This window comes from Ovis aries, chromosome 26, assembly GCF_016772045.2.
Source record: "Ovis aries strain OAR_USU_Benz2616 breed Rambouillet chromosome 26, ARS-UI_Ramb_v3.0, whole genome shotgun sequence".
Classification (NCBI taxonomy): Eukaryota; Metazoa; Chordata; class Mammalia; order Artiodactyla; family Bovidae; genus Ovis; species Ovis aries.
In genome coordinates this window covers 37,478,253-37,502,065 of record NC_056079.1, presented here as the reverse complement: position 1 = coordinate 37,502,065, position 23,813 = coordinate 37,478,253, and the positions used below count along the sequence as shown (strand labels likewise).

The 23,813-nt window shown below is 50.3% G+C and overlaps 1 protein-coding gene and 1 non-coding gene across 30 annotated transcripts in view; both read right to left on the bottom strand.

Moving 5' to 3' along the window:
* CSGALNACT1 (chondroitin sulfate N-acetylgalactosaminyltransferase 1) overlaps positions 1 to 23,813 on the bottom strand; it is a 336,716-nt gene that overhangs the window by 62,574 nt on the left and 250,329 nt on the right. For all 29 annotated transcript variants that reach the window (XM_027962570.2, XM_060407077.1, XM_060407076.1 and 26 more), the window contains one exon: positions 22,290 to 23,156. In XM_027962570.2, coding sequence (XP_027818371.1) covers positions 22,290 to 22,899 — 610 coding nt within the window. In that variant the 5' untranslated portion in view covers positions 22,900 to 23,156. The remainder of the gene's footprint in view (positions 1 to 22,289; positions 23,157 to 23,813) is intronic.
* LOC114111086 (U1 spliceosomal RNA) lies at positions 7,543 to 7,705 on the bottom strand. Its single transcript, XR_003587216.2, has one exon. It is a non-coding gene; the product is annotated as a U1 spliceosomal RNA (small nuclear RNA).

Here is a 23,813-nt window from a genome sequence, read left to right as displayed (position 1 = left end):
CACACACCCTAAATATTTTTTCTCACGTATGTCACAACCCCCCAATTACTGGGGTTGACCCCTGGAATCACAGTGGGCCTGTGTCCTCCCCAAGGTAGGGCAGCAGAGTGATGCAGCGGCCACTTGGTTTGCTGGAACGTTAGCTCGTGGAGCTCAGACCGTCACCTAAGAGGCTGACTGTCCCGAGGCGGCCAGGCCCAAGGGCCGTCCTGGTGCTCACACCACCACGGCCCGCTGCCAGATCTGCCAGGAAAGGTGCATTCGGGTGCCTGTCTCCCCAGGGTGAGTCCCCTCAGCCTTCCTGCCTTCCCAGACATGACCACAGGCAAGCTAAGACAGGGACAACTGTCCCCACGGGGTCCTTTCTGAACTGTGGACCCACAGAGTCTGTTAGCACGTGAAGGTGGGGATCAAAAGCCACTAGATTCTAGGACCGTTTGCAACACAGCAGTAATAACAGAGCGAGAGCAAGGAGTACGGGCCTGTAAACACCAAAACACGCCACGCCGCTGCCGCGAGCAGACGCAAGCACTGCCAGCCGCTGTGTCTCGGTGTTACTGACGTCGCCCTATGACACTCGGGGCATAAAAATCACACAAATAAAGATATCTTGGGCAAGAACCCAGTGGCAGCTGTTCTTAATCTCATCTCTTGGTGAACTCTCCAAAAGAAAATGTACCTTGGTTATGTATGTTATGTAAACTCTAACATATCTTAATTACCTTAAGTCTAAATGGCCTAAATATATCAATTTTAAAAAGGAGATTGGTAGAGTAGATTAAAACACACACACACATGTACAGACATCTACAAGAAACTCACTTCAGATCTGACAAAATGACACCATAAACTGGAAGGAAAAGAATGAAGAAAGACATACCACGCAGCCATTAGTGAAACAAGAGGGGCCGGGGAAGATACAGTAGGGGAACTTTTCTTGGTGAGAAACTCCAGCAGTTCGACTTTTTCCAGTGGCTGAGAATCTGCCTAGCAATGCAGGGGATGTGAGTTCAATCCCTGGTCAGGGAACTAAGACCCCACAGGCCAAGAAGCAACTAAGCCTGCGTGTTCCAATTACTGAATCCCACGCTGTTAACTAGAGAGCCCATGTGCCTCAGTGAAAGCTCCGACATGACACAGCGTGTCGCAACTAAGACCCAACACAGCTTAATTAATTAATTTTAAAAGATAAGACAGACTTGAGAACAAAGAAACTCCCTAGAGACAAAGAGGAACATTACCAAATAATAAAGGCAGCGTTCCATCAGGAAGACACAATGACCCTAAATGCATATGCACCAAAGAACAGAGCTGCAAACCACGCAGAGCAAAAACCAAGAAAGCTGAAAACGGAAACTGAGAATTCCACAATTATGGTTGGAGACTTTGGTCCCCTCGCCAGCAACTTACCAAACTACTAGACACAAATCAGAACGGATACAGAAGACGTGAACAACAGAGTCAGCCAACAGGACCTGACCGATATGTGTAGAACACTCCACCCAACACAAGCAGGACATATGTATTTTTGAAGCCTGTGGAACTTTCAACAAGGCAGACTATATCTTAGGTCATAAACAACCCAACAGTCAGAAAAGAACTGAAATTATATAGGGTGTGTTCTCTGATCATAATGAATTCAAAGGAGAAATGAGTAACAGAAGACAAGGAAATCTCTAAACACTCAGAAATCAAACAACACACTTCTAAGTAATCCACAGGCTAAAGAGGGCGTCTCATAGAGAGTAAAACAAAATACAGTCAATTAAATAACTATGTGTTATAGGACATCTACCAAGAATAATTATTTTGAAATTGATTTTCAGTCTTGCGTTTCTGAGAGCATTACGCAGGCCTGTTACCTGTTAAGCTGCCCCAATTCAAAATGAAAGTATGCGTAAGGGCCTGGCACGCTGCAGGGGCCTGTAAATACCTGCAGAGTGAATCGGTGCTTGGCTTTCTCTCCATGGACGGAGAGGCAGGGCGCCGGAGCCAGGGCACCCGGGTTCAAGCACCAGACGTGTAATTTTGGGCAAATGACTGCAGCTTTCTTTGCCCCTGTGTCCTCGCTTGCAAATATGAATGACTGCAATAAAGACCGTCTCCCAGGGTCCTCGTGGGGGCTGAAGTACATATACAGCATTTAACACACAAAGCCCTTGAGGCTCTCAGTGAGTGTGAGCCAGAATATTATTTGGGGAGAAGGAAAGGAAGAAGAATGACTTCAGTTCCTCCCAGATGAAGGTCACGTGCTATGACCTTCATAGCGAAGGTCAAGCACATTTCATAATATTCCACCTGGAGAATCACAGCTTCCAGAGACCTGCTCCCGAACAGGCACAGCCTTGAGAACTGCCCGTGAGGGTGTCTCAGCTCTAGGGCTGGTGTCTCCATCAGGGCAGCGGCTCACGTCTGCACCTGCACACTGGGATCCCCCAGGGGCTGCCCCGGCTCCAGCCCCCGAGATCCTGATCCATTGAGTGCAGCCGGGATGCCCCAAGAGATAGCACGGTGCAACAGAGGCCAGGAAGCACGCCTTAGAGACTGCAGTCCCAACGCTTCCACCCACAGGGGTTCCCACACCCCGCAAGGCCGTCACTGGAGCCCAGCCCTGCGCTGCAGAGCGATTCTAGCAGGCGAGGGAAGACCTTCTCCCCCTGGAGCACTCTGACGCCTCACTCTGAACAGTACAGGAAAGGAGCATTCCGGCTGCAGAGGCCTGGGTGAGAGAGGTTCTGTCCTTCAGAGGCCTGCCATGAGCGTGAACGCCTGTGAACAAGCCTGAGACCAAAGGAGCCTCCCACCCTCAGCGCCTGTCGTCCTTAAAAGGGCCGTGCAGGGCGCTGTGTACCAGTAAGGCTCTCGAGATGCCCCATTTCCCCCATTTGATAAAATCCACTTTAGGGGACACTTCCCTGGCAGTCCAGTGGCTAAGACTTCACCTTTCAATGCAGGGGTTGTGGGTTCGATCCCTGGTCAGGCAGCTAAGATCCCACATGCGCCATGGCCCCTCTCAAAAAAAAACCCAAAACATAAACAACAGAGACAACACTGCAACAAATTCGATAAAGATTTCCAAAATAGTCCACATAAAAAAATTCTTAAAAATTTAAAGCCTACTTCGGGTTGTCGGCGTGTGAACGGTGGATCTTCCTGTGAGAAGAGATGGAGGGGGAACCCTGGGGGCAGGAGGACACGCTGAATGTCAGGAGATGGCTCATCGGACGTGTCTGCAACGTGCAATCCTTGTGAACACCCACCCCGCAGGGTGATGGTCTCGTGAACGACACCACTGTGGGGTGCAGACTGTCACGGTGAGAGCCCGGTGGTCAAGGGGGCCTGTGGGCCAGCTGTCCAGGCGCCTGCAGGCTGGCCTCTGGTTTTGTCAGTGTTACTCATCTGATGCAGCTGGACCTCTTCTTTCTTCCATTCTTCCTATATTGCAAAATCGGGATACTTTCTCACTAATTCTGTCTTCACTCTCATTCACGTCTCATCTGTAGTTGTTGAGGCTTGTGAATGCCAGCTCTTTCCGTCGAAAACGGCTCCGTTCCTTGGCTTTCCAGGTAGCACGTTCGGCTTCTCTGCCAACTTCCCTAGCTGTTCCTTTCCAGCCTCCTGCACAGGTCACCCATGGATGTGGCTACCCAGCCAGGAGAACTCTCTCACACTTCCCTGTTTCAAAGCCTAATTCATCACAAGCACTTAATGGAGTCCTGAGAGAGTGAAATGAAAATACACAGTAAGAGCATTTATTTCAATGTTTTGCTCTTCAACATGAGGAATATTGACAATCTCATTTCAGGAGTCATTTCTGGGTGGGGCAGTGGTAAAGAACCTGTCTGGCAATGCAGGAGACAGGGGACGCAGGTTTAATCCCTGGGTCGGGAAGATCCCCTGGAGGAGGAAATGGCAACCCACTCCAGGATTCCTGCCTGGAGAATCCCATGGACAGAGAAGCCTGGTGGGCTAGAGTCCACAGGGTCGCAGAGAGTCAGACACGACCAAGGGACTGAGCAGAAACACGTGCACACATGCAAAACGCTCTAATGACACCCCTTCAGGTTCCCAGATACCAAAGAAGACCAGCATCAGCAGCTGAATTTCGTCCTCCAAAAATTCCTAGGCTACCCACCCTGAGCACCTCAGAAGGTGCTATGTTTAGAGACACGAGCTCTAAAGAGGTGAGCATGTCCCCGGGAGGCTGTTAGGCAGTCCTAATCCAATCTGACTGGTTCCCTTATAAGATGAGGAGGCCAGGACACACAGAGGCACCAGGGATACGCGTGTGCAGGGAAGAGTACAGGAGGACCCGGCAGGGGCAGCCGTCTGCAGGCCAAGGATAAAGTGCCTGGAAGGAACTAAACCTGCCCACACCTTGAGCTTGGACTTCCAGCCTCCAGATTTGTGAGAAAATAAACATCTGTTGTTTAAGCCCCTCCCCCACTGATGGTACCTGCCCTGCAGTCCCGGGACCAGTGGTGGCAACCATCAGTCACACGGGACCCACTTTCCCCAAGGATATCGTGTGTGTGCGTGTGTACTTGTTCAGGAAATCTAATCGGAGAACTTAACAATTTTCTCAAAAAGTGAGCTTCATACAGTTTAGACATGAGAAAGACACAAAATAGACCCCTCTACCCCTCCCAAACACACACACACATACGTGCACACGCACACACAGGCATGCACACGTGCCGCCCAGAATCTGCCCACCTCCGCTGACAGCAACGCGGCCCCTGGATGCTCAGACTCAAGTCCCCAGCATCAACCCCGACTCCCCGATCTTGCTCATCCATCCACAGGCAAACATGCTGGCTCCATTCTCAAAACACGCCCAGCATCCAACCACTGCCAAGCATTCCCCTGTCCCCGCCCTGGTCCAGTCACACCACCTGTGCACGCTCCCTGTAACAGCCCCGGAGAGGTCGCCCGGCTCCTACCCGCTCCACGGTCTGCTCCCAACACAGCACCCAAAATCACCCTTCCAAAATTTAAGTCAGATCATGTTCCCCCCTCAGCTGAAAACCAGCCAGGATCTCCCCATTTCACCGAGGCCTGTAAAGTAAGTCCTCACAATGGTCCATGAGATATGTGCCCCCACCCCCCACTGCTGGCTCCATCTCCCCTCTCTTCCCCAACAGCTCTGTCCAGCCCACACTGTCCCTACATCGGGCACTGGGCAGGCTCCCGGGCTGAGCCAGGGCCCCACCTCTCCCCTCTGGATGCCCCCTCCTCCAGGTGTATGAAGGCCCAGCTCCCTCACCTTCTCTACATTTCTGTCCACCTGTCATGCCCCAGCACGACCTCATCTGATCACGATTTCAGGCTGAAGCGTTCGCCCCAGAAGCTCCCCACTTGTGTGTGCGTGCTAGCTGTCCAGTGTATCTGATTTTTTGTGACCCGCCAGGCTCCTCTGTGCATGGGGTTCTCCGGGTCAGAACACTGGAATGGGTTGCCATCTCCTCCTCCAGGGGATCTTCCTGACCCAGGGACTGAACCCAGGTTCTGCCGCACTGGAGGCAGATTCTTGACCATCTGAGCCACAGCGCCTTTCTTTTTCCCTGATAAAGGACCCATCTTTCCTCTTGCTGTGTGATCTGCTCCTTCAGGTCTATATTTACTCTCTTCCCCAACTGGAACGCAAACTCCACGAGCCACGCTCTGTTTGGGTTTGCACTTTGGGCCCCCAGTGCCCAGAATGGCCCCTAGTGTCCGGGACAGCGCCCGGCGGAGTGAGAGCTGAGAGGCTGCTGCCGCTAAAGCCCATGTGACTGCAACGGGATTCACCGCACATCCTCTCAGGACGCCGCGGTGAAGAGGCATCCTTTCACTGTTATTTCTGGGGAAGAAAGTTAACCTACATTCAGACGCCAACTCACACTTCCGTATGACGCTTCCTTTCTGAAGGATTATCTCATTTCTTCTTCCCCCTCAAGCTGACAACTCTAAAGAGCTTAAATTTTATTCCTGAAAGCTTGTGCTTTAAGATTTACTCACGATCTGCCCCTAGAGACTTATATGTCGGGTTAATATTTGCAAAGCACTATGAAATCAACTATATCCTAAAACATAGCATTGCTTTAGAAAGACAAACAATTTCACTCCAACCAATACCCCCAAAGAGATGACCATTCCACCTCCCAGTGGTAGCTGTGGGTCCAGAAAGAAAAGGATGCGCTTCCTTTATTTCTGCTCCTGGTCAGTCCCACCGGTCCCAGGTCCCAAGAGCACTGGACATCCAGTTTCTTGATGGGAGTGAGGACACGGTCCCCCCACCCCACCAAGGCAGGAGGGACCACCACACGGCAAGGTCACGACAGAGTCTGCACCAAGTTCAAAGGCGGAACAAGTGAGTCTGGGGTCAGAGAAACAAGCAACTCAATCGCAGTCAACATGATCAGTCAGTAAGAATGATGGGTGAAATCTCAGACCAGAAAAACAGGTGGACTTTGAAGGACTCCACTACTCATAAACGCCAGCAGGCTCGAAGTCACAGCGCTAACAAATGAGCCTGCAGCTTCCGCCACAGGACGTGGTCCTCGTCTGCCGCTTGGAGTGCTCAGCACAGAAGTGCCTTTTCACACGCCAACCGCAAGACCCTTCGCCTGCCTCCTTCTCCCAAGAGGATTCTCATCAGGAAGACACTGCAGGGATCGCGAAATCGTTGCGCTCCCAGCCACAGGAGGCTTGGGGCTTGAGAATGGAACACGGCGGCCCCAAGGCAGGAACAAGAAGGAAGGAAAATTCACATCCTAAGATGTGCTGAAATAAATGCAAATACGGATAGTCATCCCAGGTTCAAAATTCTCTACATTATACACTTCCCAAGAGACACTGTCTTACATCAACAGACACATGCGCAAAAATACAATTAGTCTGCTTAATACAGACAATGAAACATGACCACCGATAACCACAATATTAACACTGGGTTAGAAGTGAACTCTAACTTCCTGAGGAGAACTTTTCAAAACTTCTTCCCTGGAAAATTTTTAACTTTGCATGTATTAAATGATTTGGACATGAGTCAAGAAAGGGAAATGAACTTACCGCAACTGACAGCTATTGTGTCTTAGGGAAGATTAATTATAATTCAGGAGAGTGTAAGAAGCCAGGGAAGGAGTCTAAAAAACATCTGGGGCTATAAAAATGCCTCCCCCAGGCCTACCAACAAATAACAAAAATAGTAGTAATAATTAACACTTACTGTGCCAGGAGATGCTATAAAAGCATTATTTGTATGAACCCATATACTCCTTGTGACAATCCCATGAGGTATTAGTAATGTCCACTTAGTGGCTCAGAGGTAAAGAATCTTGCCTGTAGTGCAGGAGACCCGGGTTTGATCCCTGGGTCAGGAAGATCCCCCGGAGAAGGGAATGGCTGCCCACTCCAGTATTCTTGCCTGGAGAATCCCATGGACGGAGGAGCCTGGCGGGCTACAGTCTATGGGGTCGCAAAGAGTCGGACACAACTGAGCAACTTTCACTCACTCACTGTGCAGACGGAGTGAGTGAAAGTCACTCTTTTTTCTCTTTACAGGGCAAAGTGCACACGCAGTCCCCTACCACAAAGCGTGCAGCTGAGTCTCCCACAACTGGGGAACTCACTGGGGTCAGCACAGCCAAACTGCCATGGATAAGCGTCAGGCCCTGGGAAAGCCAGCTTCGTGCTCACGGCATCTCCCATGCCAGTTAGCTAAATGGCTCAGCTGAGATCTAAATCCAGGCAGCCTGGCTCCCAAGCCAAACTCATGAAAAAAGCCAGCACAAGGATGGGACAGTCTAATGCACGTCCCCATCTGGGACACTGCGGAAAGTGTATGCTGGCCTCTGCCCTGGCTCCCTGGGACCCTTGGGATGTCCTGGGTGCCAGGAGTGTCTTTTGTTCTGTTGAGGTGACTCTGGCTGGTCTGCTGCTTGGGGGCTGGTCACTGGAAAGACAGTCGTGACTAGCAGCTTGGAGTTTTCAGCCCCACCCCACGTTCTCTGGAGAAGGGCTGGGAGTGGAGTTAATGATCCATCAGGCCTGTGTGCTGACGCCTCCGTAAAGATCCCAAAGGCATGGGGTTTCAGAGAGCATCCAGGCTGGTGAACAGGTGGAGACACTGGGTGGGGGGCGGTGGTGGGACCCAGAGAGATCAGGGGAGCTCTCCTCTCCCCACATGCCTGCTCTACAGATGGCTCCAACCTGGATGCTCATCAGCAACCTCCATCGCATCCTTTCATAATAAACCAGCAATCGAGTAAAATGTCTCTCTGAGTTCTGTGAGCTGCTCTAGGAAATTAACTGAACCCAGAAGGGGCCGTTGGAACTTTCAGCCTGCAGCTGGTTGGTCGGAAGCACGGGTGATAACCTGGAGTCTGAAGTCGGGGAAGAGGGCAATCTTGTGGGACTGAGCCTTTTACACCCGTGGAATCCGATGTACCTCCAGGTAGAAGGTATCAGAACTGAGCTGAACTGCAGGACACCCAGCTGGTGTTGGAGAAGTGCCTGCTGGATGAGTGGGGAAGACACTCACACACACAGACACACACTGTAACTGGTGCAGAGCTCTTTTACCTGCCCATGAATCACAGCAGAATGGGAGGGTCTGCACTTCACATAGACCAAGACTGCAAAGACTAATTATATGCAGGTATGATTGCAAATATGTCCAAGAAAAGACACTGGCTCCCCTTTAAAGGGCAGAAAATGCATCTCCTACAGGTGAAGCATAGTCACGAGCAACAGGGGCCAGGTCACCAGAGACAGGTTAATAGCAGAGAGAGCGCCATGAAGCAGAGGGTAAGGGGTCCCTGGAAGAGGAGGAAGATGGACCATGGGCGTGGACTAGGATGATTACTGCAAGAGAAATGCCAAACGCACATTAAATTAGCTTTCTACTTTAAAGACTGAAATACACAGAGATACAGACGAATAAAAGCATCACATGAAATCATCACTGTCATTTACTGAAAACTAAGTACAGCGCTTATCTGTATGTTCCGACCTTAAATTCCTAGTCACTCTCTCAGACGAAAAAATCAAATGAGCAAAACTTGACTCATCCCACTGCAGAGCCACCCTCCCCTCCGTTTCAAAGGAAGCTTTCTCCTTCCTCCCGTGCAAGCCCATCCTCTACCTGTGCTGCCATGCGTCCATGCATTCATTCAACAAACACTGCCAGCACCTATGTACCAGGCACTCCACCTAAGTGTCAGGGCTACCAAGGGATATGAGAAGCGGTCCCTCAGCTCAGGCTAGCGGGGGGACGCAGAAAGCTTAGCCATCACAGGGCACAGTGCCGTGAAAGAGGAGGAGATGGGGTTGGTGCCAAATACCCCATCTTGGGTTTTCACCAGCTCCCTCGACAAATTCATCTTTCTCTAGCCCTATGAAGGAGTCGAGGATGTCCCTGGGGGTCCAGTGGTTTAGAATCTGCCTTCCAGTTCAGGGGACACGAGTTCGATCCCTTGTCCGGGAAGATTCCACAGGCCGAGGGGCAACTAACCTGAGCACCACACCTGCTGAAGTATGAGCACCCCAGAGCTCGTGCTCTGCAATGAGAAGCCTGGGCACGGAAACGAGAGCACAGCCTACCAGCCCCAACTAGAGAAAAGACTGCAGCAGCGAAGACCCGGCCCAGCCAAAAATAAACAAAACTGGAAAAGGAACAACCCATTCATTGAAAAAAGAGTTGAGTACCTCTACTTTTAAACTTAAAACAAACAGAAGCTCTCCCCTTCTATCTTCTTGCTAGGAACCTTTCACTTGGGAAGCAAAGCTGAGCTGTTATCTCTCAGCTGTGGTGACTCACTGACACACAGTTTCAGCCCTACCAGTTCTACCCGGAGCCTCTCTCCACAACTTGAATGGCCCCAACAGACGGGAAATTCTGCTCCAAGCTCAGAAAATGACCCATCGCCTCCCTGGACTAATTACTGCCTGGGCCATCTGCCTTCACGGGCCATCTGCTCTCTTGATGTCCCCAAATATCTCTCACTTCTGGATCTGCGGGTGAGAACCAAGAGCATCCAGCAGCCAGTCCTGACCAACAAACAGCCTTGCTCGCCCATGTGACTTCCCAGCCCCTCTTGAATCAGCACGCGGAACAGTCCCGATTTAGGCAGCTAAATATACGGCGCATTGTGCAGACCGAGCTGCAGATGGGAAGCCACATATGCGAGGCTGCTGCAGCTCACAGTGACTTTCATAAGACCTATTTTTGGAAAAGAAGGGAAAGGGGAGAGACAGGTTTTTAAAAAAGGCACCATCGACAGTAGGGTCTTTTTCCAAGAGGAGGAAGAAGAGGTGCCTTGTTCTCCTCTTTCTTGACATTTGAAGCCCCCATTCCTCTTAGAGAAGTCCTGGGAATGCTTTAAGGAAAGTTAGAAAGCAGAGTTAGATGCCACAGGGACCAGAAGTCAGGCAGACAGCATCAGAGCCGCGGGGCATCAGTGGAATGCAAGCTCCGCCAAACTGCTGTTTAGGGCCCAAGGATCCAGGGCCGGGGTCCCGCAGAGCTGATGAGAGTGACCGCACGGCTCTCTGCTGGGTCCTGCCCTCCAGCCAGACACCTGCCACCCATCATGATGAGGGTGGACACAAAGAAGCTGTGCTCAAGCCTCTTCTAAGAGGCTAGTCATCGCCTTCCTAAGAATGACCCTCATCACCTCTGCAGGCTGGCAGCCTCCTCCAGCCCTGTTATTGAGGCTCAAGACTGCTCAAGACCAAGAACATGACCTACAATGTTATTTTTCTCGTCCTGAGTTTCCAGAAGCAGGACAGAAATGCACGGAGACCACCACCCTGCACTCAGTGTCTGTCCCAAACATCACATTCGGTCACTTTGAGGAGATCAGACAATACGTTCTTTTTAAATCATGTCAACATCATTCAGGCGCTGCTATATCCTTTTGCAAAGTATAAGAGCAACAGATTATCAAAGTAGGATGTCCGGAAACACAGCATCACCTATAATTCCACCACTTGCGAATAAGACTATAAATGCTTTGATACAGTATTTTCATCCTTTTAATTTGTATAGTTAGATGTAAACTTTATCAGTACTTTCACAGCTAAAATTACAGTTTTTCCCATCACACAGGCTGTCCCACTCTATCAGTAGTTAATAAATGATATTTGGTTTCTGTACAATAGAATACGTTATGCAAAATGCCGGGCTGGGTGAAGCACAAGCTGGAATCAAGACTGCTGGGTAAAATATCAACGACCTCAGACACGCAGATGATACCACTCTAATAGCAGAAAGCAAAGAGGAATTAAAGAGCCTCTTGATGAAGGCAAAAGAGGAGAATGGAACAGTTAGCTTAAAATTCAACATTCAAAAAATGAAGATCTTGGCATCCAGTCCCATCACTTCATGGGAAATAGATGGGGAAACAATGGAAACAGTGACAGACTTTATTTTCTTGGGCTCCAAAATCACTGCAGATGGTGATTGCAGCCATGAAATTAAGAGACACTTGCTCCTTGGAAGCAAAGCTATGACAAACCTAGACAGCATATTAAAAAAGCAGAGACATCACTTTGCCAACAAAGGTTCAGATAGTCAAAGCTGTGGTTTTTCCGGTGGTCATGTATGGATGTGAGAGTTGGACCATATAGAAAGCTGAGCGCCGAAAAATTGATCCTTTTGAACTGTGGTATTGGAGAAGACTCTTGAGAGTCCCTTGGATGGCAAGGAGATCCAACCAGTCCATCCTAAAGGAAATCAACCCTGAATATTCACTGGAAGGACTGATGCTGAAGCTGAAGCTCCAATACTTTGGCCATCTGAGGTGAAGAGCCAATTCAGTGGAAAAGACTCTGATGCTGACAAAGACTGAGGGCAAGAGGAGAAGGGGCAACAGAGGATGAGATGCTTGGATGGCATCACAAGCTCTGGGAGACAGTGAAGGACAGGGACGCCTGGTGTGCTGCAGTGCGTGGGGCTGCAAAGGGTTGGACCCAACTCGATGACTCAACAACAACAACGTGATTACCAGTCTCCTACTCAGGCGTTTGGGTTGTTTCTATGTTTTTCACTCCTACAAGCATTTCTACAGCGAACTTTCTTCATGTCAACATTGACAGGCATTTTCAGAACAAGTTTTCAGAAATGAAAACACTGGGAAAAGGTATGAACATTTTAGCGGCTCTTGTCCCAAACTGCCTTACAGAATGGCTGCATCGATTTATATTCACATTACTCAGTATAAATGCTCATTTCACCTCACCACTGTCATGGACTGCCATTTTTATTACGGCAATTTAATACTCAATTTTTTAATTTTTATCTACTGCTCACTTTTGCATGTGATTTTCAGGCATCCATGTCTCTTCTTTATGATCTGTTTGTATCTTTTGCCCATTTATCTTTCATAATATTTGTCTGGACTTAAAAGTTTAAGCAAGAACTGCTATCAGGCTCATTGTACCTTGAGCCATATAAAGTAGGGTCTGTTTAGATCTCACTCTGAGCATTTGATGTATGCCTCTCTGTTATTCACCAGTCTGCAAAGGATATGACTGATTCTGAATAAATTCAGCACACAACTGAAGGGTATGAGACAAACTTTTATAGCCACACACTTTATGTGAGGCCACACAGTCTGCTATTTTTCATGAATTCCAGTGCCGTTGAGTTTGTGGGTAGAGGTTACTGAGATGAATGATTTCATTAAACATGGAGAGAAGGTCAAGCATACTCCATACTATTAATAAACTCTACATATTCAAAAGTTGAGGATGTTCAACCATGAACTTGAAAATGAATGAAAAATTCAAACTATGGCCTTTTGGGAACATTGGCAACTAGTGAGAATCTCTTAGGAAATGGCTGGAAATTCATAGGATTTCAGTAACAAAATATTACCTACATGAAAACTGTGGGGGCTCCTTCCAGAGAAGCCCACAGCCCTCATCCTAAGGCCCGCCAGCACAGCGATGCACAGTAGACATTCAATTAATGTCTGTTGAATAAACCCCTACCCGCGGGTGCCAAAAAAGGTCCGTCTAGTCAAAGCTATGGTTTTTCCAGCAGTCATGAATGAATGTGAGAGTTGGACCATAAAGAAGGCTGAACGCCAAAGAACTGATGCTTTTGAGCTATGGGACTCTCGAGAGTCCCTTAGACTATAAGGAGATCAAACCAGTCCATCCTAAAGGAAATCAGTCCTGAATGTTCATTGGAAGGACTGACGCTGAAGCTGAAACTCCAATACTTTGGCCACCTGATGTGAGGAACCAACTCATTAGAAACAATCCTGGTGCTGGGAAAGATTGAAGGTGGGAGGAGAAGGGGACGACAGAGGATGAGATGGTTGGATGGCAGAGTCATGGGGTTGCAGAGTCAGACACGACTGAGCAACTGAACAACAAAGGGTGCCGAGCCCTCCTGACCCGATTCAGATCGCGTCTCCCGCCTCGTCCCTGTGTCCAGCTGACTCCTGCACCCCCTCCCTGTCGGGCCCCTGACTGCACCACCTACTCTGCATGCCCACCCTGCCATATGCTGCCGAGCCTCTGCGGGTCCTGACACCCGCTGCACTGGGTTTTGCCCTCAAAGCTTCTGTCCCTTCAGCAGCAGCGGGAGGCCAGCTATGTTGTGGCCTCACATCTGGCCCACCCTGCAGCCAAGCTCCTAGCCCTCTGCCAATGGTCACCAACCAGCGATGGCACGCCGGCTTTTGGTTCTTATGCTTGAATGCTTGGCCTTGGGCTAATCACAGTGTGTTTGGAAGATGATTTCCAAACTGGAAACTCGTTAAGGCAGTCAGTTGACTACGGTCAGAAACATGTAAACAAGGATTCTTCATATTTCTGTCTGTTGAATTAATCTTAGAGTAAAAGTAAGATATGGGTCTTCATTCTTCTAGCCTCTGCCCACTTCCCCATCCAGTCCCTGCCCGTACTGGTGTCTCATATAAGAAAGACATGATTTAGCACTTACATAAAGGGGAAAGAGGTCTGACATCAATAAATACCACTGCTGCCTAAAATCCCTTTTGAAAAAGCATGATGTTAAGTATGTTCCTGGCAGCTTGTTCATTACACACTCTGGGGAAATGCCTATGGAAAAGCCCAGGGGACTTCCTGATGGTCCACTGCACCCCATCCTCTGTACTTCCACACAGGGCCAAGGGTTCGATCCCTGGTTGGGGAACTAAGAAACTGCTGCCTCTCAGGATGGTCAAAAAAAAAAAAAAGCCCAGGACTCTATTGCTGTTGTCCAGTCACTAAGCTTTTGGTTGGACCCCAAAGCTACCACCTCCCAATGTTCTGAGCCCTACCCCGCTCTCCTGTTTCACAGCTGCAGCCTTGGTGCAGGAGTCTGTGCCACCTCAACTATTTTTAAAGCTTTTTCATTAACCTCCCAGCCTTTGCATTTTTTTTTTTTTGAGGACAGAGATTATATTTATTTTTAAGTAGCTTTACTGAGATGTAATTCACATACCAAACAATTCACTGTTTCAACTGTACAAGTCACCTTTTTTTTTTTTTTTTTTTTTACTATATTCACAGAGTTTTGCAACCACTCCCACCATCTAATTTTGGAGCTTTTCATCGCCCTAAAAGGAAACCCTGTAGCTGTATTAGCAGTCACTCCTCACCCCTCTCCCCACCCACCCACCTGAGGTCCTAGGCAAGTGGCAATCTAGTTCCCGTCGCTACAGACTTGCCTCTTCGGGACATTTCATGTAAGTGGATTACACAACATGCGGTCTTCTGTATGTGGACTCTCTTCGCTCGGCACCATGTTTTCAAGGGACATGCGCTTTGCAGTGTACATCAGTCCTTTGTTTCTTTCTGTGGCAAATAATTTTGCAAGGAAGTCACATTGCGTGTATCAGTCCATCCACAGGTGGACATCAGGGTTGTTCCCACCATCCAGCTGTCATGAATATCTGTGTCCAAGTTTTTGTGTGAACGTACATTCTCCTTTCTCTCGAGTCATACCTTGAAGCAGAACCACTGGGTCATGCAGTAACTATGTTTCCTACGTCGAGGAACTGCCAAACTATTTCCCAAACTCTCAGCCCTCTCGAATATCCCCTCTATCCTGCTATCATAGTGACCAGGCTAGCCACAATTAAAAATGGTCAATAATGGCACACGCCCTGCAGGGTAAACTAGAAACCCTAAAATGCACAAAAACCGGTGATGATCTTGGTACTAATTCTTCAGGGTCACCATCTTGCCACACCTCCTCCCACCCAGAGCTAGATCCTCTTACTGAATACTCCAGCATCCTGCCTGCAGCTCCCCGAACATCCCAGGCTTTCACACGGCTCCAGGTTCTGCCTTCGTCACTCCCGCTGTGCAGAGCACCCCCAGCCTGCACCTTCTCCGTGAAGACCTTGCTGACCCTGCCGCGGGACGGGCCAATCTCTCCCCGCTGGACCACTTAAGGTGTGACTCTGCTGCCATCACCTGCGAGGGGCAGGGGTCGTGTGTGGCACTCTGCCCTCAGCATGGATGATGCTGGCACATGGGCCTCCCAGTGAATAAACAGACTGAACATCCAAGCCTTCAAAACCCTCAGAGCTTCACTCTCCCATTACCCATCTAGCCCTCCATTTAAGAAGCTGTGACACTTTGTGGGACTTCCCTGGTGGTCCAGGGGTTAAGAATCTGCCTTCTAATGCAGAGGACTCCGGTTTGATCCCTGGTCAGGGAACTAAGATCCCACACGCCATGGAGCAACTCAGCCCACGCGCCACAACTGAAGAGGCCGCGTGCTGCAATGAAAGACTGTGCATGACGCCATGAAGAGCCGGTGCGCCGCAAACAAGGCTCAACGCAGCCAAAGAGGTGCATTAAACAAACATTCAAAAGGAAGCTCCGACACTCCCAGCCACACCTAACCCACCACCTCCGTCTGGAATCTCACTCTGTCCTCTACCATCAGCGTCCTCCCCACAAACACCCACCTACAACTGAAGTCACCTCTCCAGACTGTGTTTTCCAGACCAAATGATAAGCCAACGGAACCTCCAAGGATGGAGAAAGACTATGCCTTCCCTTCATCTACGCCCACAGCAAAGATGGGGCTGAGGGCAGAAGGAGAGCCAGGCAGGACGCAGGCCAGCGTTTCCACAATGGAGCCACTCCCCTTGGGGTCCATCCCTCCTGCACCTCAGCTCCTTCAAGGAGGGTACAGCCACCAGGGCCAAGGTTCAGCTCCCCAGCAGCCCACCTCCCTGTGGACCCCTGCCCACCTCTGATCAGCAGCCCCAGTGGAAGCAGACAGATACGGACGAGAGATGCTTTACAGACACTGGGGACTGCTGATACTCTAAGCAAAGCATAAGAGGTAATGTCACCACTGCCCTCCAAAAGCTCCCATTGCTGAGTGAATTGGATAGAGCCTAACTAGTGATGCAGGAAACTCTGGCTGCTGCTGACAGAGGCATTTACAATGTAAAGGAACGGGGGGGGGGGGGGGGGGGGGGGGGGGGGGCAGTGCTCTCTACAAAAGGGCTGTGTGCAGGGACTTCCCTGGTGGTACGGTGGGTAAGACTCCGCCTACCAATGCAGGGGACACAGGTTCGATCCCTAGTCCAGGAAGATCCCACCTGCCACAGGGCAACTAAGCCCATGAACCACAAAGCCTGAACCAGCCCTCTGGAGCCCACACTCCACAGTAAGAGAAGCCCCTGCAAGGAGAAACCCACACACTGCAAGCTCTCCATCCTGTCCTGCCTGCAGCCACCTCCCCGAACCATCTGCTCTTCTCCCCCCACACCCTGCCCACCGCACAGAATCGCCGCTCTTCCTAATTTCTGAATCAAGACCCCCAGAAGCCCCCCAAGTGCCCCGAAATGCACCTGAACACCTATCTTACCTTTCCTCCCCAAGTCACAAAAAGGCACGCCAAGTATGGTGGTTTCAAGCACCCAGCCCTCCAGACACCCGGCCCTGGGACTGGGCTTGACTTGTCTAGCAAAGCTTAGCATCGTGGTCCTCAGGGCATCCCTGGAGGTTAAGCTGAGGCATCAACAAAGGATGTAGAACACTCAGGATCCTCACTCCGCCTCAGCCGCCTGCGAACCACCCCCTCCCCGGTCGTGGCTGCAGAGCACAGGAGGTCACTGTGCAGTGGCCACTAAGGTTTTGGAGCCACTTCCACATCCCCTTGTTTTAAAACGGGTCTCAGGGCACCATCAAAAGCTTCCCTTTCTCGTGACTCTTCGCTCGTCTCCATCTCATCCTAAAATCAAGTCTTTCGGCATTTGACCCACTCTTGCTTCCACTAACCCTAGAAAAGCTGGAGCGAGTGAGCTGCCCAGGCTGGTTCAGAACCACCTCATGGAGATGGCACACACAGCGCATCACACAGGACTAACATTATCCAGTGTTTAGATGGTTACAATAATAATTCTGGAGGCTACATTGTTTTCCTAAAAGAAATCAACCCTGAATATTCATTGGAAGGACTGATGCTGAAGCTCCAATACTCTGGCTGCTCAATGAGAAGATCTGACTCACTAGAAGAGACCCTGATGCTGGGAAAGATTGAAGGCGGGAGGAGAAGGGGATGACAGAGGATGAGATGGTGAGATGGTATCACCGACTCGATGGACATGAGTTTGAGCAAGCTCCAGGAGACGGTGAAGGACAGGGAAGTCTGGCTGCAGGCTCTGGGGTTGCAACAAGTTGGACACAACTGAGCGACTGGACAACAAATTGTTTTATGGCTGCAGGTCCCAGAGCTCCATTTAAAAAACGCCATTGAAGCCAAAAGTCGTGCCACTCAGACCTGAACAGGAGGCGCTAAGGCATAAAGGGCAGTGTTCTGTTCACTTGAGATATAGTTCAGTTTCTGAACACACAGGATCTGATCATGTTTTTCTCCTTTATCTTCTTTGCCCAGATGGTTGTACCAAAGATTCATGCTATTATGTGAGAATCCAATGCAAAAATCAGTGCCAGAAGAAACATCTGGAAATAGGGGTCAACATCGCTTCCTGTATGTTTTAGAGATAGATAATGATTCAGTCAGCGTGGATAACAAATTAGACAGTCATCAGCAGGCGCTCCCCCTCCACAGGTTTCACAGAACTGCAGGAAGTGGCCACCGTCAGAGAAGACTGTCCAAATCCCTCCTTTCCAAAGAGCAAGATCCACAGGGCTGGGGCACCCCTCAGGAACGGTCCCTCAGCAAAGCCGAGGAACAAAGCTGAAGCTGTGCTTCGTATTTTGCAGGAGGCCAGGCCGGGTGGGTCTCGGGGGACATGAAAGTCGGCCTCTGACTGAAGGACAAGGAGACCCAGCTGCTGGGAGGTGCGGGATCTGGACCAGGGTTGCCCAGCCCCCTGCCCTGGCAGCATGCCTTCTGCCCCAGGGCTGGCTTTTCAGTCAACACAACCATTATCATCCGGAAGCATTCTCAGACTTTCATTATTCCTCATCTGAACACAAAGAACCCCCAGCCTTATCACAGGAGCTCAGGGTTCAGCCAACCCGTGACCCTCGTGTGGAGCCCTACAAGTGTGTTGGAGCCCAGGTCTGCCCAGAGACTCCCACTCAATTGCCTGCTGACACCCAAACACAAAAGGGTCCAAGGTTAGGCTTACAAACCCAAACACGTTATCGTAAAGACAGACTTTATCCTCACAAGGTTCTGTTGCTTGTTGTAATTACCATGGAAAGTGGACGTGTGAAAGTGTTAGTCGCTCAGTCTGATGCTTTGTGACCCCGTGGACTGTAGCCTGCCAAGCTCCTCCGTCCACGGAATTCTCCAGGCAAGACTACTAGAGTGGGGTGCCATTCCCTTCTCCAGGGGATCGTCCTGACCCGAGGATTGAACCCGGGTGTCCCCCACTGTGGGCAGGTTCTTCAGCATCTGAGCCACCAGGGGAGTTGCAAACTTCAGTTTACAAACCTGAACACGTTATTGCGAAGACGGACTTCATCCTACACGGTTCTGTCGCTTGTTCTAATTACTATAGAAAAAAGATTTCAAGTCAGACCCTTTCTCTTCCCTTCTTTCTCCCCCACTAGGTGTAGATCAAAGAATCATGAACCAGGATTGCAAAGACCTTCACATAACTCAGTCCAGCCACCCCTCTGACGACAGAATCATCAGTTACAGCCTCCCAGCTATCCAGCTGATGGCAGAACCCTTGTAGAGACGGAAACCCCACTTTGTTCAGAAATGTCTCTGCCTGACAGTTACTCCTTGCCCCGGATTTAACTCTGCCTTCCTGCAGTTCCTGGCCAGTGGAGTCTTTTGTTGACACTCCATTTACTGAGAAAGTTAAAAACCTGCCTTCATAGTCTTTTGTGATAAGAATGAAAAAGTGGTATCAACTAGGTGTACGACAGTCAAATAGGTGTAAACACATTTAAAGTGTTTGTGTCCATTTACTCATTGTACGAAATAGCTGAGCAGACTTTCCCCAAGTTTGGAAGGTGTGTGCAGACCGACCTGCCTTCACACACAGGGTGTTACCCACACAGGGCAGCGTGACAAGTGGTCTCTGAGAGGAAGTCAGCCATGCCATGTCAGCTCAGGGACAAGAGGTCCAGGTCTCTCCTGACGGAGAACCACAGGCCTTATACTTCAGATACTGTGCACAGAAAAGCAGAGATTTCAAACACGAATGCAGATTAAAGCCACAAGGGTGAACATGCCCAAGTGCAGGTGCGGACCTGTAATCAAGTTCTTCTGAAACGGTTTTGTGCGAGGGGCAACCAGGAGTTCCTTTTAAAGGATGTTTAATGATTTTCCCTGGCAGTCGGCTAGGCAAATAATAGTTGTTGAAATGTTTCATAAGCTCTTGAGCTCTCTAAAAATGAGAGGCTACAGCCTCACGATATTTTAAACACTTACCGAGTGCTCACCCTGTGTTTACTAGCTTCCCAGTGTGCTGAGCATTTTAATACCTCAGAATAAATAAGTCAAAAAAATCCTGACACCTGTGGATGAAAAATGGACACTTGTCATCTGCCTCTACAAGGATGAAGTCAGTGGCCACTGCAGTCACTGACCTTCAACTTACCCTGAAACAAGTTTGAGGTTGAGAGCAAAAATGAGGTACTCAATTCTCTGGGAAAAACTGGAGGAACAGATCTCAGATAGATACTTCAGGAGAAGATTTTATGAGCCCTATTTCCTGTATCTTATACGTGGAAAAGTACCAAAATCATGAACAATGACATCTGCTCCTCGTGACCAGCAGCAACCTTCTGCCAAAATGCGTTGTTTCATGGACCCCCTTCACCAAAATCACATATAGCCTGACCTCCACCCCACTTCTTGGGGGGTGTATCCTCAGAGATGTCTGAGATGCTGGCTGCCTGGCTAAAGTCCTCATTTTGCACCCAAATAAAACTGAATTCACAATTCTCAGGTTATGCTTTTTTTTTTTTTTTCAGTTGACACATCAGAAGCTTGATCTTGTGTAAGATTTCTTTACCAAGCTCCAGGTATATGAAAAGAGATAATATATCAAAACTGCATTAACTTACAGTTCACCTGTAAAAGGAAAACTGGTAAGACTGGAAGGCATCCAAAGAGAACAGCATGAGGAGCAGAGGGAGGGTTCTGATACGACTAAGGGCAGTCTGTCCTGCCTGCAGGTGGACGAGATGGTCATTACAGAACCCAGTAGGGAGCACGGTGAGTGGACAAGCCACGTGTCTGGGAAGCAGGTCCTATTCAGAAACAGGAGAAAAAGCTGGGCATCCTCAAAGGCAGCTCCTCTCCCAAATTATCAGCTGATTTTTGAATCGGTAACAATGGAAAAGTCGGTAAGAAGAGCCTGCAAGAAACTTCCAAGATGCGGCTGCTTTCTTCTAAAACTGGCACAAACGCAAGTTAATAAATACAAGGTTGCTCTGCATCCATGAAGAAAGAGCCATTCACTCTCTCAGCTTCCAGGTGCTCTATCCGCACAGTGTGACCCAGTGGTTAAGGACCTGGATGCTGGCATCAGAATTCTGGGTTCACATCCCACTGTCACTTGGTAAGGGAGCAATTTTAGGTGATTTACTTAATCTGAGCCTCCATCCCCTCAGCCCCCTCAAAGGGGTCCCTGTAAGTGTAAACTTGCTAAAACAGAGCTGCTGCTGCTGCTGAGTCGCTTCAGGCGTGTCCGACTCTGTACGACCCCAGAGACGGCAGCCCATCAGGCTCCCCCGTCCCTGGGATTCTCCAGGCAAGAGTACTGGAGTGGGTTGCCATTTCCTTCTCTAAAACAGAGCTAGACCACCCTAAGTGCTACAGGCACACGTTGGTTATTACTGTTCTGTCTGTGCCTGATGAAAGGGCCCTGTCTCCAGAAGTGCCTGTAAGAAGTCATAAAACGAAAACTGCCTGTCACACTCAAAACCGCTCTTGGCTAAGCTGCCATAAAACCAGTCTAAGATGGTACAAACTGGTCTAAACTGGTCTACGCTGGTCTCAGCCAGTTCAAATGGGTCTAAACCATTTCCACCTGTTCTTAGCTGGTTCAAACCGGCCTCATCCAGGTCAAACCAGTCTGAGGCTTTTTATACTGGTCTAAGCAAGTCTCAGCCAGTTCAAACAGGTCTAAACCAGCCTCAGAGGCTTTTAAAACTGGTCTAAACAAGTCTCAGCCAGCTCAAACAGGTCTAAACCAGTGTCAGAGGCTTTTTAAATTGGTCTAAACAAGAAGATCCAACCAGTCCATTCTGAAGGAGATCAGCCCTGGGATTTCTTTGGAGGGAATGATGCTAAAGCTGAAACTCCAGTACTTTGGCCACCTCATGCGAAGAGTTGACTCATTGGAAAAGGCTCTGATGCTGGGAGGGATTGGGGGCAGGAGGAGAAGGGGACGACAGAGGATGAGATGGCTGGATGGCATCATCGACTCAATGGACGTGAGTCTGAGTGAACTCCGGGAGTTGGTGATGGACAGGGAGGCCTGGCGTGCTGTGATTCATGGGGTCGCAAGGAGTCGGACACGACTGAGCAACTGAACTGAACTGAAACAAGTCTTAGCCAGTTCAAACCAGTCTGAACTGGTCTAAATCTGTCCGGGCCTGGGCTCATGGTGGATTTGTGCTTGCTTCAGTCAAGGTACTGTCAGCCTGTTCCTGGGATGCTGCCTGGTCAGCTTCCCCTCGGCTTCCTTTGTTCTCTCCTTGACTCTGCACCTTCCCTGGCCACGCTGAGTCGTCTTACAGGTCACAGCCACCGCGGTCCCTCGTCCTTAAAGCGGCTCACACAGAGCCGTCGTCTCATCCGCAAAGCCACCGCAGACCTCAGCAGCCCGGCCCTGCCTGGACCGGGGCCCGCGCCCCTCCCACCACTTCCCACCCCCGTGGCCAACCTTCGATGAAGTCCGAGGCCGTGTAGGGCCGCTGGTCGGGGCTGCTCTCCGCGGGGCTGTTCAGAGCCTCCACGGCCGACTGGATGGCCTCCACCAGCTCGTCCCGCTTGTCCTTGCGCACGGGCTTCTCCTCGGGGTGCCGGGTCAGGCCAGTCTCCAGCTGGTATACCTTGTGCAGCGTGAAGCTGTCGAAGGGCACGGCGGCGTACTCGGTGGCCTGCTTGACGCCGGCGTGCACCTCCGCCCTGTCCACCTGCGAGCGCAGGAAGGCCAGCAGGTCGGCCTGGGCCCTGCCCGGGGCGCCCGCGGGCTCCCCCGCCAGCTGCTGCGCAGCCCTCAGCTGCTCGCTCCGCTCCTGCAGCTCATCCTGCAGCTGCGCGATCTGCCTCTTGAGGCTCCCGACGTGGTCGCGGTGACGCTCCTCCCAGCTGAGCACCGCCGCCTGGGAGCCGGCCCTGCCCGTGGGGCCGTTGGCCCTGGGCAGCCCCAGGCGCTCGTCGTCGCCCCTCGGCGTGCAGGCCAGCATGTAGAGGACGGACGCCGCGCAGCAGAGGAGGACGAGCAAGACCACCACCCGGGAGGCCCAGGCGAGCAGCCCCCGGCGCAGCATCCTGGCTCAGGAGTCGGCCATGCAGCCCCGGCCCGCAGGGGCGTCCCCAGACTACACCTCCGGGAGCACGCGTCCGAGGGCCCCCAAGCCGCTCTCATCCATTCCTGTCTACACCGCCACGCCTCGTTTCTGGGAGGCCACTACCACACGCAGCACTTTCCTGACTTCCGAAGGACGAACTTGCGGGCAGAGGCAACAAGTCGGGGAAACCATCCAAGTCGTCAGGCTCATTCCCATCGTAACCTTCCAGAAGGGATCTGGGGAGAGACAGAGGGCAATAAATAACACTCACTCAAGACTGTAACCTCCTTGTGTTCACCATGACGGTCAGTAATCAATATGCAGTGGGGTTTATGGAAAATACTGGAAACACGGGGCAGTTCAGTGATTAGACTGCTACACTCTCACTGCCCTAGAGCCAGGCTCAGTCCCTGGGCAGGAAACGAAGATCTGCAAGTCATGCAATCTGCCAAAAAGAAAAAAGATGCTTACAACAGGTGATTAAATATTGTTTGGTGTTTCTGAATCAGCATGCAGAAACCCATTTGCAGAGGAGTGCACACAAAATACAGAGCATGAAGGGAAAAAAAAAGGAAGAAAAGACGGCAAAAATGTGAGCTGTCTCTTACTAGAGTAGGATTAATGGTGAGTTGTCTTTATCGTGTAAATTGTCCACAATGGCACATATTATTTTCGCGGTTAAAAGGGAAAAAGCAAAACTTAAATGACAATGGGATTGCAGACAGGGCCTGCCCAAGCCCTGCCGGATGCAAGCAGTGAGCATCCCTGATCTTGAGGGCACCCACCCAGGGCAGAGCTTCATGCCGGCTCAGGGTGGTCCTCACACCTTCTGCTGAGCAGCGCAGAAGCACCTGGAGGCCCAAATATGCCAATGCTAAGTTCGGGTGGTCACA